The 16,904-nt window shown below is 39.4% G+C and overlaps 2 protein-coding genes across 5 annotated transcripts in view; one reads left to right on the plus strand and one right to left on the minus strand.

Annotated features, from left to right (window-relative positions):
• Positions 1-9,365, plus strand: part of LOC103764226 (MOB-like protein phocein) — an 18,135-nt gene extending 8,770 nt beyond the window's left edge. The window contains exons 3-9 of the mRNA XM_029959596.1: positions 1,376-1,438; positions 1,892-1,992; positions 3,172-3,214; positions 3,466-3,552; positions 5,109-5,188; positions 6,022-6,133; positions 7,022-9,365. Coding sequence (XP_029815456.1) covers positions 1,376-1,438; positions 1,892-1,992; positions 3,172-3,214; positions 3,466-3,552; positions 5,109-5,188; positions 6,022-6,133; positions 7,022-7,153 — 618 coding nt within the window. The 3' untranslated portion in view covers positions 7,154-9,365. The remainder of the gene's footprint in view (positions 1-1,375; positions 1,439-1,891; positions 1,993-3,171; positions 3,215-3,465; positions 3,553-5,108; positions 5,189-6,021; positions 6,134-7,021) is intronic.
• RFTN2 (raftlin family member 2) overlaps positions 9,357-16,904 on the minus strand; it is a 33,851-nt gene continuing 26,303 nt past the window's right edge. For 2 of the 4 annotated variants that reach the window (XM_018071690.2, XM_018071689.2), the window contains exon 10: positions 10,174-14,957. In XM_018071690.2, coding sequence (XP_017927179.2) covers positions 14,688-14,957 — 270 coding nt within the window. In that variant the 3' untranslated portion in view covers positions 10,174-14,687. Of the gene's footprint in view, positions 9,489-10,173; positions 14,958-16,904 lie in introns of those variants that run through there. The other 2 variants (XM_018071687.2, XM_018071688.2) reach the window with 2 other exon arrangements.

Below are 16,904 nucleotides of genomic sequence, written 5' to 3' on the forward strand. Positions count from 1 at the left end.
CACCGTGTGCCGCACCTGCCGGCCCATCCCACAGGGGAGTCATCCCGCCCTTACGTAACTGCGCTCCCGGCACAGGGAGCCGCTGGTGTCACATCGCCTCTCTTCATCGAAACTACATTCGTGTGGTTTGGGGTCTCGAGGTCAGCTGGAAAAGGCACGTCTCGCTTCAGAGATGTGATCTGTGAGGCCTTGATGTGAGACTTTTACTCTACTTTTGGAAGGAGAGCTCAGAACGGAGCAGTGTATGACACAAGGTGTTTCCTCCTTTTATCATGACGTATCGAAGTAAAACTATTACACAACCATGTAAATCAGTTCATTCTATAGGTGTTTACTCTGTGAATGAGATGGAATGTTGTGTGCCTTTCATAACTTTTGGGTTATCCTGAAAAACAGTAAGCTGGACAGGGACCTAGATTTTGTCAAATATTATGAAGTTCATGTAGGTTAAAGAGTTTTGTGTATAGTGATGATTAATTTTTTTTATAGACATGATTTCTTTTTTTTTTTGACTACACTGGTACAGTTATTAATTGTGTGAATACAATTAGTTGATGATATTTCAGCCATGGGTATTCCCTGTAGGTATTTTCTCCAGAGGTGACTTATTCTCTCAGGAGCAGATTGCTGAGCTTTGCAGCTGGGACATTTTCACTGAGTCACTGAACCTCCTGGGATGGCCAGGGCGTGCTGATGTGCAGGATCTCTGGATGGTATGAGGGAGTAGCACTACATTTTAGATGCGGAAAACGCAGAGTAAGAAAAGGCCTGTGTGGGATGGTTGTAGGAGCAGCAGATGGGAATTGCTGCAGAACGCTGAGGTGAAACTTGAGGAGGGTTTTGTCACTAGCAGGGCTGGCGACCATCCAGGTACTGACCTAGGGACTGTGGTACCACCTTAGGCCAGTGTGGCATTACAGCTCAGTTCAGAGATGTTCTCAGTGCTGTGTCATTGCTGGGATTTTTAGCTTTATAACCATTGTACAGTGCTGCTCTCTACAGACCTCTTTTCTTCCCTGTTCCTACCTGGCCTACCACATGAAATGGGCACTCTGTGCAGTATTTAATGTTAGAAATCCAGGCTCGGTGTGTGTTACAGCAAGGCGTGGAGAAGTGATGATGTTCACGTGCCGAGTCACGCAGAACTTTCATTTCAAGATGTTCTGCTATTGCAACGAGAGGAGCGTGAATCCCATCTCACCCTGTCTCTGCCAGGACTGTGTGCCAGGACCTGCTTCTGTTAAGATGGAGCTTCCTGGAATTGTATAAACTCCATCTATTTTCCTGCATGGTCAAGCTTGTTGTAGGCTGTGCGTTTTTATCCCTCCCCCTCTAGGTTTGTTAAATTGCTTTATACTTTTTTTTTTTTTAACAGGATTTCTATAACTGGCCTGATGAATCCTTTGAAGAAATGGATAGTACATTAGCTGTTCAGCAGGTATTCTTACTTACATGAAATGTTGTTAATGACGTCATCCTATTTTATCTGCTTCGGATGTTGCTGCACAGCAGTGAATTTCACAAGCAGCAATTTATATTAAAAAACTGTAACTGTGTTAGTAGAAATAACTGGAATTCCCATGTCTGGTTTAAACAAATCAGATTTAAGAAAATAGTGGGGGTTCCTATGAGGTTTGGGGTTTTTTTTGACATACACGTTGTAAAAAAGCTGTAAAATTTACCCATACTTTTACTTTCTCTAATTGAAGAAAAGCCTTTTTCAGATCTGGCATTTTTTTATACCCATTTTCTTACCCAGCCCATTAACTTTTTAGTCTGTCAATCACTTCTTAAAGAGAAAAACTAAGTCCCTCAAAGATGTAATGCCCTAGATATCCCGTCTTACTATAATTACAACAAGCTCTAGATTTCTTCCCCCTCCCTCTCCTAGTATATTCAACAAAACATAAGGGCAGACTGTTCCAACATTGATAAGATCCTCGAACCTCCTGAAGGCCAGGATGAAGGTGTATGGAAGTATGAACATTTAAGGTAAGAATCCATCTTTTGTCAATGTTGTGTCTTGGTTCTGAGTGGTAGTGAGTCTATTGGAATGTGACAGATCAAAAGTAACCTGATTTTTCTGCTATGGAGTATGGGTATTATTTTCTGGATTCCCTGTTCTTTCCAAAGATTTATAATGCATTCTGATCTAGTGCTTTTGATGTTTTTTAAGACAATGTTAAGTCACTTCAAAAGTTGTATTAGCATGTCTTGAATATGAAAATATAGTCATGAATTTCCATAGCACCTTCTCATAGTGTCATCAGTTCTTCATGTCTGCTAATTGGGAATGTGATTTCCACATGCTCTCAGTGCTTTTTCTGAAACTTGCAGGAAAATAGGCTTTAGCTGGGAAAGCAGGAGTACCCGTGTCCTGATTTTTATGTTTCTCATAAGTGTATCTTCTGAGTTCATCAAATACACTTTCAAGAACAAGAACAGTTCCAAGCTCCTCCTAGATTTATACACCTTGACTTTTTGCCTCCTGTTTTCTTTTTCTCTTCTCTGGCCTGGAATAGTTCTAATAGATACAGAGAATCCTCAAGAAAGGAAAAAGTGTACATACACAATTGCAAAAGACACATTGTAAGGATTTCCCCTGTCCTTTCACATACACCAAAAAGCTTGGTAGATTCATAGAAGTGGCTTGTCACTAAATACTTGTCAGTTTTGGAAAATTTATTCAGATTTTCTTGTAGGACGGAGGGGGAAATTCTCATAAGTTAAAGAATGCACTTCCAGATTCATTCCAGTGAAAACAGTATTTTCAGAAGTCCCATTCTGATAATGATCTGTGGTAGGACTTTAGCCACTTCAATTATTACAAGTACATCTCAGAAGGATGGAATGATCCAGCTGTATGAGTTTAAAACTTTCAGTCTTAAGAAATTAATTTTATTGAAGTGTCTTTTTTTTTTTAGTCTATATTTGTGAAATAGCACTTGCTTTCATAACAAAGCTGGTATCTTAAACACTCACTAAATTATTTATTAAGCTCAGCCTGTACTGTCAGTTAAGAATTAAAATAAAATTGTTTAGCTGAATTAAAAAAAAAGCATCTACTGGTGTTAAGAAGATCAGAATGTATATACCCCGTTTTTTATGAGATATTTCCAGTGAATAAACAAATAGTTGATTTTTATGCTGCTGTGTTCAAATTTTTTTTAGACAATTCTGCCTTGAGCTCAATGGATTAGCTGTCAAGCTTCAGGTAATTCTTTTCTTGAGACTTTTATATTGTATGGGGGGGAGACTTTTTGTATTGTGTAGATGCAGAGTTTGCAGAGCTTTCCTCTAAATTTATACACACAGACCTAACCAGTGGTTTGAGGTAAGAGTTTTGTAGGGTTTTATTCTGGCAAATAACCCTTTTTGTGGGGGACAGGGCAAGGAAGTGATTTGAAAAGATGAGCTCATTTTTGCTGCTGGGTGGTTTTCTTAACTGAACAATTGTTTTAACAGAGTGAATGTCACCCTGACACATGTACTCAGATGACAGCAACTGAACAATGGATTTTTCTTTGTGCAGCTCATAAAACTCCCAAAGAGGTATGAACGTATTTTGGAAAACTAAATCACTGAGCCCAGTGCTGTAGGAGTTTTTTTTCACAGCTGGTGTGTTCATGATAGCTGGCTCCCTACTCAGACCAAGTGCTTATGTGGGTTAGGAATATCACTTGAGCTGTTCCCCTTTGCCACTCCATAGCGTTTTACAACAGAACAGGATGAGGTAAGAAGGAACTGCTTTTTAGCTCAGTATTTGTGACTCTGCACATTCCTCTCTTTTCTTTACTAATTTGTGCTGAGCCAGCCTGAAACTCCAGGGAAAAAGCTCTTTGCTTAATGGACAGAAGAGTACCTGTTGAGAATAGGTTGTCCTCTTCAGATTTTGGCCTGGATCCACAGTGTAAGCCTGGCACTCAGGAAGTGACTGCATGTGCACAGTCTTAGGGGAGTTACTCCTAAAAGGTAGTGGAGCCACAAAAATGCTTCATGTTGAGTGGGTTTATCAGCATGGCAGTAGCTCATCTCCCTCAGTGTCCTGTTACTTCAAACTTTGTTCAGATCTTCTGTTGAACAACTTGATACATTTTTTTTTTGCCCTCAGAAGGTGTTTGTTGCTATTGGTTATGGCAGTAGTGCAGTCTCTCATATTTAGCTTTGTATTCATCTTCCTGAATACGGGTATTGGTTCTTTTTCATCTTATCCCTTTTCTCCTGTAAGCTTTTTTTCCTTTTTGTTCTGCTTTTAATTTCCTGAGATGTCTTGATTTAGCTCTGAAGGTCAACTTCTTTCCCCCTCCCTCCTTGAAGCCCTGTCCCCACTCGGTATATTGGCACGTCTGGCAGTAAGTGTTTTACTCAGCTGGACCAGAGAACTTTGGGCTGCTCTTTACCTCAGCATGCAGCACTCATCTCCTGTTCTCCACATCAGTGCTATCTACCTAGAAATGGTCACATGGAACTCGACCTGCTGACAGAAATGTACAGCTGAGAAGTCTTTTCCTGAAACTGGTGAACAGCAACATGGACAGACATTCCTGCTCTCAGCCTGTCTCAGTCCATCTTTACTTTCTTCCTTCTCCTGTACTTGACTGCAGAGCCAGGGCTTGGCTTGTTATACACGTAGTTACACTCATGATTCTAGTTTTCTTTGCCAAGGGAAAAAGCATGGATAGATTTAGGTGCAGGTTTGGGTTGAGAGCCTGTAAAGAGTGAGTCTGGCAACTTGACTATGTGGGAAACAAATGAACTTTGAGGTAACCATCATCTTTCCTTTCAGTGCACTTCCAGCATGTATTCTTATTATGCACCTTTACTTACAGAGATGCATTAAATTCACTTACTCATGTGCATAATTACATTTCCATAGTAAATTTTTTTCTTGAAATAATTTACATGGGTTGTGAAACAGAGGAAAGAAATGGCTCACTTAAGGAGGAAATGTAGTTATACCTTCAGAAGCAATGTGAAACTTCTGGGAATAAAAATGACCAGTGAATTTGAAAGCATCAGGAGACATAACTAAAATGCTTCTTTTTAAACCAGTTCTATGACAAGAGCATGTGCTCATACTTGTGCTCACTCACTGTCTGTTTCTGTAGTGTCCTGCTATAGACTACACCAGGCACACACTTGATGGAGCTGCATGTCTTCTGAATAGCAATAAATATTTCCCCAGCAGGTAAAAACACTTTCTCTTGGGAGGAGGGAGGGAGGAGGTGGCACCTGACACAAAAAACACATGGAAAGGCGTAATTCATTTTTTATGGACTAAAGCTGGAACTATCAGAAGTCCAGCATCTGTCACAAGTTTGTAGGCCTATTGCCACTTTTAAGCCAAGGAATAATTGCTTATTTAAATAGTTTGCCATTTACTGGACCTGACAGATGCTTTTTAGGTGGAAACTGTTTTACTAATACCTGTTAGTGTTATGGGGCTTCTATGGGAGTAGTGCCCACCAAAATAACAGGCTCGCCTTTAGAGAGATGCTGCAGCTCTAAGGACTTAAAACAGTAGGACAGGAAAGCTTCAGAGGCCAACACAGTGTACTGTGGGACAGAGCAACCACACAAGACAGAGACTGAGTGTACTGAATGGGCAGCTCACATCACAGAAACCTCTCTAGAGAAGTCAAGATTACGCTGCTTTAGGAATCCAGTATTGACAAGGAGGTACAACTGGAAGTCTTTTTTTTCTTTGCCCATCAATGCTGGAAACCAGAAATCCAGTCTTCACTGGAAAAAGTGGTGATGATTAACTACATGCAAAACTGTTTTTGTAGTCAGAGTACAATCTGTAATTTGTAAAAACTTAAAATTTGTAAGTGTGGAGCTTACACCAACATTTTTACTTTGCTTCCAAAAATAAGCACTTGCAGACACAGATATCTGCAATACTTAAGTCTAAATTCCATATGCAATATGCACACAGTATAGTTTTAACAATCAGAATTCATGTCAGTGTGTATCTCACTCATTAGATCTGTTCTGTAACCTTTCTCCTGGTGCTTACAGGGTTAGCATAAAGGAATCCTCTGTAGCCAAATTAGGATCAGTGTGCCGAAGGATTTACAGAATATTTTCACACGCTTATTTCCATCACCGGCAGATATTTGATGAATATGAAGTAAGTAGTTTCAAATTACATCGGGAAAGCAGGGCATTTACTGAAGTTACAGCTCTGATATAATTGTATAAGACATCTTAGTCCTACCAGAAGATCTGTATTCAAGTGAAGGACTGATTATAGTAGATTCCAGATTTACAATAACTGAAAAGCTGTTATACATTCACATAAATATTCGTTTATATTATTAGTTACCTGATTATGGTTTCCCTTCATTTTGGGATAAAAGGTCAAAATTTGAGGGTTTTTATACAAAGAACTCAAATTCATCTTGTTTTCAAACAATTCTGAATGTATTCAAGCACTTGATGTAGTTAGTACTGCTAATATGTATATTATATATATAGATATATATCCTGTACAAGTTAAGGAATTTTAATTGTAAAACTAGAGAAAAGGAGTGACTGCTGGCAGCTTGTGCACCTCCAGTAATCTTTTTTTTGTTTGTTTTTGTTATGGGAAAGTAGAAATTAATAGATAAAAAGGAGATAAGGAGTGTAGCTGGATATAAAAGGAAGCCTTTGCCAAATCCCTCTTAAAGTTGCTGGAACAGCTGTGGAATGGCTGTGCCCTGTTTTGTTTGCAGTAGTACATGCAGGAGGAATTGCAGAACTATATTGACATTTAAATATATTCTTGTTTAAGTGCTGTTAAATTGAGCTGTGACTTAAACTTCAGTAGGTTTTCTAATTGCAGCAACTAAGCAAACAGTAAAGATACAAAGAAGCAGTTAAAAATGTACTATTTAAGCATGACTATTTCTTTGTAAGACTTGTAAATCTAATGCGACAATTACATATAAGCAGGGGTGTTTTTTTATGTTCTTCCTAATTGTTTAAAATAATCCTTCTGTACATACTGTTTTTTCCCCTTTTTTTTCATCTCCAGAATGAAACTTTCTTGTGTCACCGGTTCACTAAGTTTGTGATGAAGTATAATCTGATGTCCAAGGATAACCTGATTGTACCGATTTTGGAAGAAGAAGTGCAAAATTCAGTGTCAGGGGAAAGTGAGGCATGATGGGACCAGCAGTACAGAAGCCTGTACTGAATAAAAACAAAACATTAATGACGTACTGTATATATCATTTTAGACACTTCAATCACGTATCTTCATAGCTTTGTTTAGTACACTTTTTGTATGCTGTGTGCATTGCCTTTTAATATGGGAAATACTTTTAAGTTATTCATGAGCTGTATATTCATCAATGTGGCACTCATGGTTTTTAAATAAAAGTAGTAGTATCTGTTTATAATTATGCCTGTTAATAAAAGAATTTACAGTTCTCTAAAACTGCTGCTAAACAATCATTGAATCACAATCCTGAAGAGGTGTCTGATTGGGTGGGGAAAACAGTGAGATGAAGATTTCACACCAAGCCATTTTGTAATGCAGTACCTATATTAAGTCTTAGTTCAAAGATTATCACCTTAAATATATAATTCTGCAAGGGTCTCCTTGCAATGTAGCTTACTCCTAATTTACCTTTTATTTTTTTATGATGGCTTTGTAGATTTACTTCTGGATGTGCATATTGCTGTATGTGTATATCCAAATGCTAACAGGATCTATAGTATTAACCCAAAGGACAATTTCACTATGCTACTGAACATATATATTCTTGATATATATCTAACACACTTTCTGGACTTGTTTTTTTGTTAACAGTGGAGGTTTGTGTACAGCAGGGGCCAGGTGCTGTCCTGTTAAGGCAGACTTGACTTCTCCAGTGCACAACCTCTCTAAAGAATACCTGTGCGCTCTGGTGGCAACTGCTTACAGATTATACCTCAACTACTCACGTTACACTACATAACACACTAGCATGGGCTCTGCTTGTGTTCCTAGAACAAACATTAAGTACCTGAAATAATGAATGCCATTCTTTGCAAGAGCTAATCATGTTTTCAGCATACATTTGTTTCTCTTCATTCCACCTGAATTATACTGACAGAAAGATTTGGATTTATGCTTCTGTTCCCTATTAGATGTTTATTTGAAGCTGTGTTTGCAGATTTGCAATAACTGACAATTTCCATGAGTGCTGCTTAATTGTGTTATGTCTAGAATGATAGAACTAAATGTTTTAGAGATGCATATAACAGAAATACTGCTAAGTGTACATGAATGCAGGGTCTAAAAGCAGTAGCAGTGTTCCTATATTAAATGAATTTTGCATAGCTGTTTAAGAAGTTAGCTGGTTGTTTCTCTCTGAGGTTGCCAGGAGCCCTCTTTATTTCTTTCAGCAGGTCAGAATGGGCTAGCTCAGCTGGTTTCAATAATTTACATTTTGTTTTCTACATTATATTTACATGGAAAGAAGGGAGTCCACCTATTTTTATTGTCTTTTTTCATAATATACTAAACATGCCTTAAATTCTATGTTTCTTTATATGAATCAAGCACACCTCAAGCAACTGTATCACCTGGATGTAAAGGGAATTTAAACAATGAGAAAATAGACTAAGCTTAAGTACTTCAGCAGCTCTTTTTGTCTCATGTTTATCATTGTAATTGCAGGGTAATTGCATGAGATGTTGTCTGAGTGAAAGTAGCTTTAGTTGCTGTCTATACACTTAGCTGGAACTGGCCTTGTATAGACTGGGTTAACCTGATTTTGACAGATACCTTGAAGTTTGTACTGCAGGTAGGAGAACTGCATTCTGGAGGTAGCAAAATGTATTTAGCTTTGTTACAGTCTGCTCTAGGACCATCCATGGTGTGGTTCCTCTGTCCACTCACTCCGCACATGTATAGCGGCTACAGTGACTGAGACAGGCAAAAACATGTAACTGGGGTTGCTAATTACATTTCCTCTGCAAAATTGAAGAAAATGATGTGGTGCTCAGGACTGCATTAAAATTTTAAACCTCTTCCTCTTACGCTTTAAGAGTTTCACTTCAAAATAAGACTCGGGAAGTTTTAATCCTGTTTATTCTCATTCAGATTTGCACTGTAAAGTTGACTTGCTATACTAAGCTGATTTTATATATAAGGCCTAAGTGAGACACTGCTTGTATTTTCCCTTGCTATTGTTTACATGAGTACTGTGTACACACATGTGCCTGGATGGTACCATAAAACTTCAGTTAGCCTAAGCAAACCATTGATTTGTCTAATAAATATTAACACATTTAATTTAGACTCTACATAATAGGGAAACTGAGACTGTCTTTGAATTATATTGTAAAAAAAAGGATGAAATTAAACTGTTTCTTTATCCATACTACGATATTTTGGCAAGTTATTCTCACTTTTCATGTCGTCCAAGAATGCAGCAACCGCGTGCTTCCAAGAGAACCTTCAGTGCTCTCCCCTCTGCTACAAGGTGTGCTGAAGTCAAGTTGTATGTTTTCTTTCAAAAGTAGAGAAATGCAATACTCATTAGCAACTCAGAAGTCAGACCTCAAATTTATACACCTCTCAAAACATAAAACGGTGGTTGTACAGTAAAAATGTCAGATCTAGAAGAGGGGCTCCCAGATACAAAGTAAGCACATTATGACAGCAAGTCACAAATGCAAAAGCAACTGTAAGCAAAAACTAACTTCCAAATTATTTTTTCCTGATTTTTGGCTTAGCGTATCTTGCAGCACATCAGCCATGGTGATTTTGCTACTTTCCTTTTAAGATTTTAATTCTCTCACATGTCAAAGTTCATCTGCTTAAACAGATCAGAACAGGTCATCAGACCAGTTCCTCTAAACCACTTTGTCTCTTCATTTCAAGTTGTGCTTAGCTCAAGCCAGGGATGTTCACTTCTTTAAATCATAACACTTGTCTAAATTCTGCTACAGGAATTTGGTGTTGAAAAATGTAAATCTGAACTTACATGATTCTCTAAATTAATCCACAGGGAATTGTCAAGACAGCAGCTTGCATTTTTTGCCTTCAAAAGAACAACAGACTAATGACAAGGAAAGCCTAATCAGCTTTTAATAGATGGCTGTAAGTCTATCAGGCTTTGCCCTGTGAGCTGTCTGGACAAGACTGGACAGACAAGACTGCAAGAAAGTAAGTCTAGCTTGAGGCAAGGCATACACTGATTTAACCCATTTAATATCAGTGTGAGACAAACATCATAAACCAACTGATTTGATAAGTGCTTTTAATGGTGAGGACCTTCCTATATGAACTATAGAAAAGATCTTACCCTTTACAAAAATAGTACTTTACAGATAGGAAACACCGAAGTTAAGCAACAGTTTATTGCAAAAGACCAGGTATGTAAATAAACTGTTCTGACAATTATGAGCAGGGTACAAAACATTGAACATTGGACAGTTTCTTCCTGTTTGTAAACACTAGAAAACTATTTCCTCTCCAAACAATTTAAGCATCAGAAAATATAAACATTCTTTTGCAGAAGTTCATGAACAGTACTGGCTGCCTTCTGTCTCTGTTCTGATAGTTGCAGAGCATTTCTCTCGTCACATACAGGTCAGGGACTTTCCTACTACAGTTCAGACACACAGGCTGCCCCTGACTGAAGCCCTGTCATTGAGTAAAAATGTACTTCCTTTTTCTGTCAGAGAATGCATCCATGCTTTAATTTGCAATTCTTACAATAAAAAGTAAGTTAATGCACTCTGGTAAAATGGAAACCGAGCAGTGTGTGTACATACACACACATAATAGCATACAAAAAGTTTTGTTAGTTACTCTGACAGGTCTTGTGATTTACAAACTTTGTTTACTTAATGGACAGTGGTGGTCACCCACACTAGTAAAGGCACAGCTAAATGCTCTGGTTGTAAGACCAGGTGATGAAATGAGTCTCTGAAATTAGAATCCTGTATACCCAAAATGAACTCTCCCCTTCTCACTTATCCAAGTGGGATATAGTTGTCTTTCAGCATTTTTAACTGTAAGGAACAAAACAGAAGATTTTCCATATTTTGTTTTAGAAGCATTTTCAATTTAGTCTGTTTCAGCATCCACACCTTAGGAGGACAGGTGGTTTACTCTGTTCTTTGACTAGAGTGTGAAGTCAGATATAACTCTTGCCCTGACTTTCAAAAGCAAGCCTTGCAGCAGGAGAGCACTCAGCTACATGCCACCAGTGATGAAGCCCCTGGTGCTCACAATAATCTAAAGAACAGGAGAGGTGTGCAGTCAGACCAGTTTTTCACAGTCTGCTTCTGGTTCAGTGACCTTCAGAGAGAATAATGTTTTTCCTTTCAGGAGTTTTTTGGTCACCTTTAAGTCCATGTAACTTTACACACAACATCCTGCAGCAAGGAATTCTACAGTCAGCTGAACAGATACCATGATTTATTTCAAACTGGCTACTTACCACTACCATGATTGCCCTGATTTCTTGTACCAAAAAAAAAAAAATGCTGAGGAATTCATTCCTTTGCTACCCTCTGTGCCACTCACTTCACACATTTCTATCTTGACTCCTGTCAGGTTGACTTCCCCCCCATATGAAGAACTGTATTTTGTTTATTTTCTTCCATACAGAGCCTGTGAGGTGAAAGACAATGGAGACCTGGGAAAACAAGATTAATATTTCTACAGCAGGGGCAACTTTCATACTGTGAGAAAAATGACATTTAAAAAACCCAGCTGTTCTTTAACAGGAATTGCTGAGTGTGTTCAGAGGAAACAATTTCACATATTTATACTGAATTAAAAAGACAAGAAAGAAATTCAGAGGTTTGCAGCACTGCCAACACCTGTGAGATTCACAAGAAAGAACTAAAGCACAGTTAAAACTGGGGACTACTGGAAAGGAATACCATTTTATTTCATTTTAAGACAAGTCTTGCTAAAAGTAATGATATTCTAGAGTGTAGCTGTGGATATCCATGTGGTACCTTCATACCAGAACAGAATCTCCCTTGTGTACCTCCCATAACTTGTAAGGGGAAAATCTCTTAAAATGATACTATTTTATTTGAATTTTCTGCACTCTCAACAGCTGATAGGATCTCAGTTAAAAGTTAAATGACTCTTTTTATCCAAGTAATGCATTCCAGAAAGAGTAACTGCATTAAATTTACTACTTTATACTTTGTAACTTAATAGTTGTAGTTCAGTGTTGGTTAAGGATTCACTACTGTTAACCACCATGAGCAGGAATAGTGCTTAATAAAAAGTAATTTCTTTATGTATTTTAAAAGCTCAAACTTGAAATATTCAGAATTGCTGAAGTTTTTGACCAATTCTTGCTTATTTTACAGGTTTGACTTGTATGGAGAATGACTAGTAGTTAAAATTACAAGCACACCAGAGTTTTGGATAACTCATGAAAAATACTTTTAAAAGGAGAGCAACGTATTCTAAGTTGCAAAAGCCCAGCTGTTACTCCATTTTTAAAATGCTAGAGTTCCCTGGCTTTCTGCCAGAGGCAGATGTAACATGTATGTCTGTCATTTCTTCCCCCTGTGTACCACGGAGGAGATCCCTGCTAACTGTGACCACGACTGCTGTTCCCAGAGCAGCAGCTGCAAGAGAGAGCAGCATTTGGGTCAGGCTCTGCAGGGAACAGCCAGCCCAGCACCCTCCCTTTAGCAGGGGGATCTTCCTCCACACAGTGCCCCAGACAGGGAACGAAATGCAAGGTTCATGCCCCACATCTCTGACCTCGAAATGCTGGGAAAGCTGGGAGAGAAGCCTTGGCAAGAAGGGATTTCTTACCATGCCTCCTCTTACAGGTACTCCTGTGCTCCCATTGCTCCCCACAGTGCATGCAATGGGAAAAAGAAGCTGAAGCAATGTCTCCAGCTCCAAGGCTGTGCATCTGTTTTGGAAAAAAAAAAATCCCAAACCAGCTACAAATAGTTGTTGAGTTCCTCTTCCAAACTGAAAAATAAACAAGCCTGCCCCCAAGAATTTCACAATCAAATTGGGAAGCAGCAATAATATTTCAAGCTCCCACTACGCTAATTATGCCAGTAGAATGGGTTTCCCCCCTGCCCACCCTACAAAAATAAACTGAAATAGCAGCAAGTGTAACTTTTTTCCTTCATTAGTTAATTTTTGCTTATCAAAATAAGCAGCTTCTGCCCATGTTATTTCTGCACAGCTCTGAGATTGCAGCTACACTTCCATTATCCTGGTCATCTCCTGGGGTACTCATTTGGAGTTAGTTGTTGGTGTTACTGCACTGATTTGCCCACTGTGTTTAGTGCCAGCAACCTACCACTGTGGACAGGCAGACTCCCACAGCAGCTGGTGGGATGCCCCCCCAGGGGAGCAGACTGGTGTAGGTAAACATATTTATGACATTTCTCTCCATGTTTGCAGCACAATACACAGAGACAGGTATCAGAATCCCTGGGTGATGTGTGTGCTGTACTGCAAACATTGAGAGCAGGGTTGTGAATACAATTGCTCAGTTCTGTTCTCACTTCTCATCTTGACTGAATTATTTTGCATTAGCTTAAATATGAAGAGCATTTATAGTATTTTGCTTCTAAAACTAAATGAAAAATGAAATTTTTTCTGGAGATACATTTTTATTCAGCTTCTCCTCTGTAAAGTGTAGTTTCCAGACAGCAGCATAAAAATAACTCCTGTTTGTGCCTCTCCCCACGTAGCCCTGCCAGCATCACTCTCACTTAACCCAAGCAGCTCCTCCCCATGGTAAGGATGTCTGGTATTTGATGCAGTTGAATACACCTTATCCAGTGTGAGATACATTCAGCTGAGACATTTTTTATATACACATCAGCATGTTTGTATATACTGCATGATCTAATACTGCCCATGAAGTTTAGCCTATGTTCTCCTCCTCTGTTAGCAGCTTCACTGGGCACACTGATGTCAATGCTGCTCCTGAGCTTCTCAAACTACTTGCTCATAGACTGCAAGGTATCTTCCAGGGGATGAGTGGTTCTTAATTTCCACTCATGAGTAAGTTACAAATACATCATTACACGAGTTAGAAGCTCTGACAGCACCTGGCTTACACGTACAAGGAACTCTGATACAACCTGCAGAGGTGAAACTATTACAGGAGCACACGTCTGCCTACAGCACCCCAAGTTTTATTGTCCACACCAAATCTGAATGTAGCTTAAATTACTAACACTTTAGGCTAAGACCTGACATTTCTCTAGGCTTTAGAACTTATGCAAGGCAAATAAAGTGAGAATTACGTTAAAACTTAACAGCCAGACAGTTCATCTTTCCCCACCAATATTTACAACACCCTTAGAAAAACAAACAACAAACAATCAATCAAACCCAAAAACATTCCTCCAGTTTGTGGAAAATACTAAACATCCTCATTCCTTTCTCCTTACACAACTCAAACTGTCACTCTTTTGCAGCTTGTGCTTCCTTGCTTGTCAAAAGCATTAACAAGTTAGGAGAACACCCAGTCTTGTAGTTATACTATTAAAGAGAGACAGAAGAGGAAATGATTTTGTAGTAGTATTATTACTACAGTAGGATTAACACAACAAAAACTGACAACAATACAAAATGAGTCTGGGCAAAGTCATAGGATTATACCAATGCATTTAAAGTAGTATAATTTTTTTTTAAAAAATCCATTTGTGTGAATTATGTACATGTCCATCTGATGCAGTTACTTACTTTATCACATACATGTGACCTGAGTGACTCCATCTTCCTGGTCATACTGTCCATCATCCAGTTCCCTTAATACTCCATCACTGCTACTGAATCCTGGAAAACCTCCATACTGGGAGGATCCCTCCTTCATCCAACACTGTTTAGAAGGAGACAGGTGAAACTCGCCAGGTGGTTGTCCAATTTCTGGAGGGCAAGAAGTAGCTGTGTCTAATCCAACACTTCTGCTAGACACTTTGCTTTTTTCCTCCCCAGTAACTTGTCTTAAGGATTTCCTCTGGAATACAAGAGATGTTGAAATGTTAGCTTATTTAGGGGGAAAAAAAAACCCCTAGCCAAGTACTTTGCAATGCGTTGTGCATGGATTTAATGTGAGCTGCATTTTAACACAAGGCAACATTTAACACTTTCATTTAAACTACCAACTCCTTTAGAGAGAAAACTTCCAATAGATACATTTTTGGTCTCTATAAATAAACTTTGAGAGAGGAAAAAAAAGATACATAGTTTAGATTCAAGAAAGCACAAATGAATGCTACGAAAAAAATACCTCAACAATGCTCAATTCTTACGCAGTACTTGGCAGAACCAGACCAATTTACAGATCTTAGCCCACTCTAAAATCAGCTCTTTGAAGAAAGCATCGTTTCTCTGCCTAACATACATGACTAAAATAACCTGACTGACACTTTCTGCCACAGATATGCATGTGCTGCCCTTCCTTGTGCTCCACAGGGAAGAGTGCTGGCCCAGCCCCTGCTGTCAGCTGCCTCTCACCTGCAGCATCCCCATGCCCGGCGGGGTCGGAAGGCCTGGCAGTGTCAGGTACAGCTGACAGCTCCACCGCCTCCAGCTCCCACTGCAGGCACACATTCACTCTTCCCTACTCCCAGACCTACAAGCCACCACAAACAGTCTCTGGCTACTGCCCTCCTCTGCAAGCCATTCTGGTTAGTCAGTGGATGTTGATCACGTCCCTGAACCCAGCTCTCTCTGGGAGCTTCAACATCAGTGCAGTGTTTCACAAAGGTGTGAGTGAAACTCCACTGATACTGAACTCTGCAAAAAGTGTGACCTGACCACTTCATAGGACTGAAGATTCCCCACTGATCCATCTCATGGTGCAACCAAGAGGCTTTCCCATCTTTCCAGTTCTGCCCATAAACATCTTCAAAGGCCTCCTCAGATAATGGCACATTCCTTGAGAATTGCATTCAATCCCCATGGTGAATCTATGCAGATAGAGGTCAATGGCTATTTCTGTACAGCCATTTGAAACGAGTTCTATACAATCCTTGCACAGGAAGAACCTGGTATAAATACAGCCTGACATTAGTACTTGGGTTGACTGATATCTTTCTTGTTGAATGATGCACGTTGTTGAATGATGATGGTTGCCAATGTTAAAAAAGAAAGTAAGCAGATTGTGATTTCTGCAAACAAGAGACTGACCAGACTACGCCAAGGGTCCTCTGAGCCATCACAAATAAATAAAAGGTTTATTTCATTTCAGCCTCAGGAGCTACCTGAGTTAATCAGATCTATGATGATGCAGCATCTCCAGAAACAGTGTCAGAGCCTTGAGCTACAACAGAGGAACACGGTCAGGAAGGCAGAAGTGCTAAGAGAAGCTGCCTGCTTGGAGCCCTGCTCTCAGCACAAGCACTGCTAACACAGGAGATGCTTGCCAGGGACACAGCTCTGCCCACAGAAGGAACACATCCAGCTAACAAAGGAATCCAGCCTCAGCACAGAGCTGCATTTCAGTGCATGAAGGACACAAGCACTCTTCCACAAGTGCAAGCACTTTAAAAACAAAACTACACCACAATTGCTTTTACCATGTTTGTGCCTCTCTTCTACACATTTCTGAGTTTTTCCTCAAACCCTTTTGAAACAGTAAAAACAATGGACCATGTGGCTAAAGGAAATGTATGTAGGGAAGCTGTTACAGGAGACATTGGGAAATCAGGCTAAGGGGAAACAGTGTTGCCTCAAGAGAAACAAAAGGAAATAAGTTTTGCCTGGATGCCACAGCAAGAGAATGAAGAAGTCTGCTTAAGGGAAATAAACGAAGAAATGAGAAAAGAAAAAAAATCAGAAACCCCTCAAGCACTGCATGGTTCAATCTGGCATCTCCTCTTCTGAACTCTTTTCTTTGAAAAGCAAGTGATATGTGATAAACAGAGTCTACTGAGACAGTACAGCCCTTGTAACTCAAGAG

This window comes from Manacus vitellinus, unplaced genomic scaffold (genome assembly GCF_001715985.3).
Source record: "Manacus vitellinus isolate BGI_N305 unplaced genomic scaffold, ASM171598v3 scaffold_20_pilon, whole genome shotgun sequence".
NCBI lineage: Eukaryota > Metazoa > Chordata > Aves > Passeriformes > Pipridae > Manacus > Manacus vitellinus.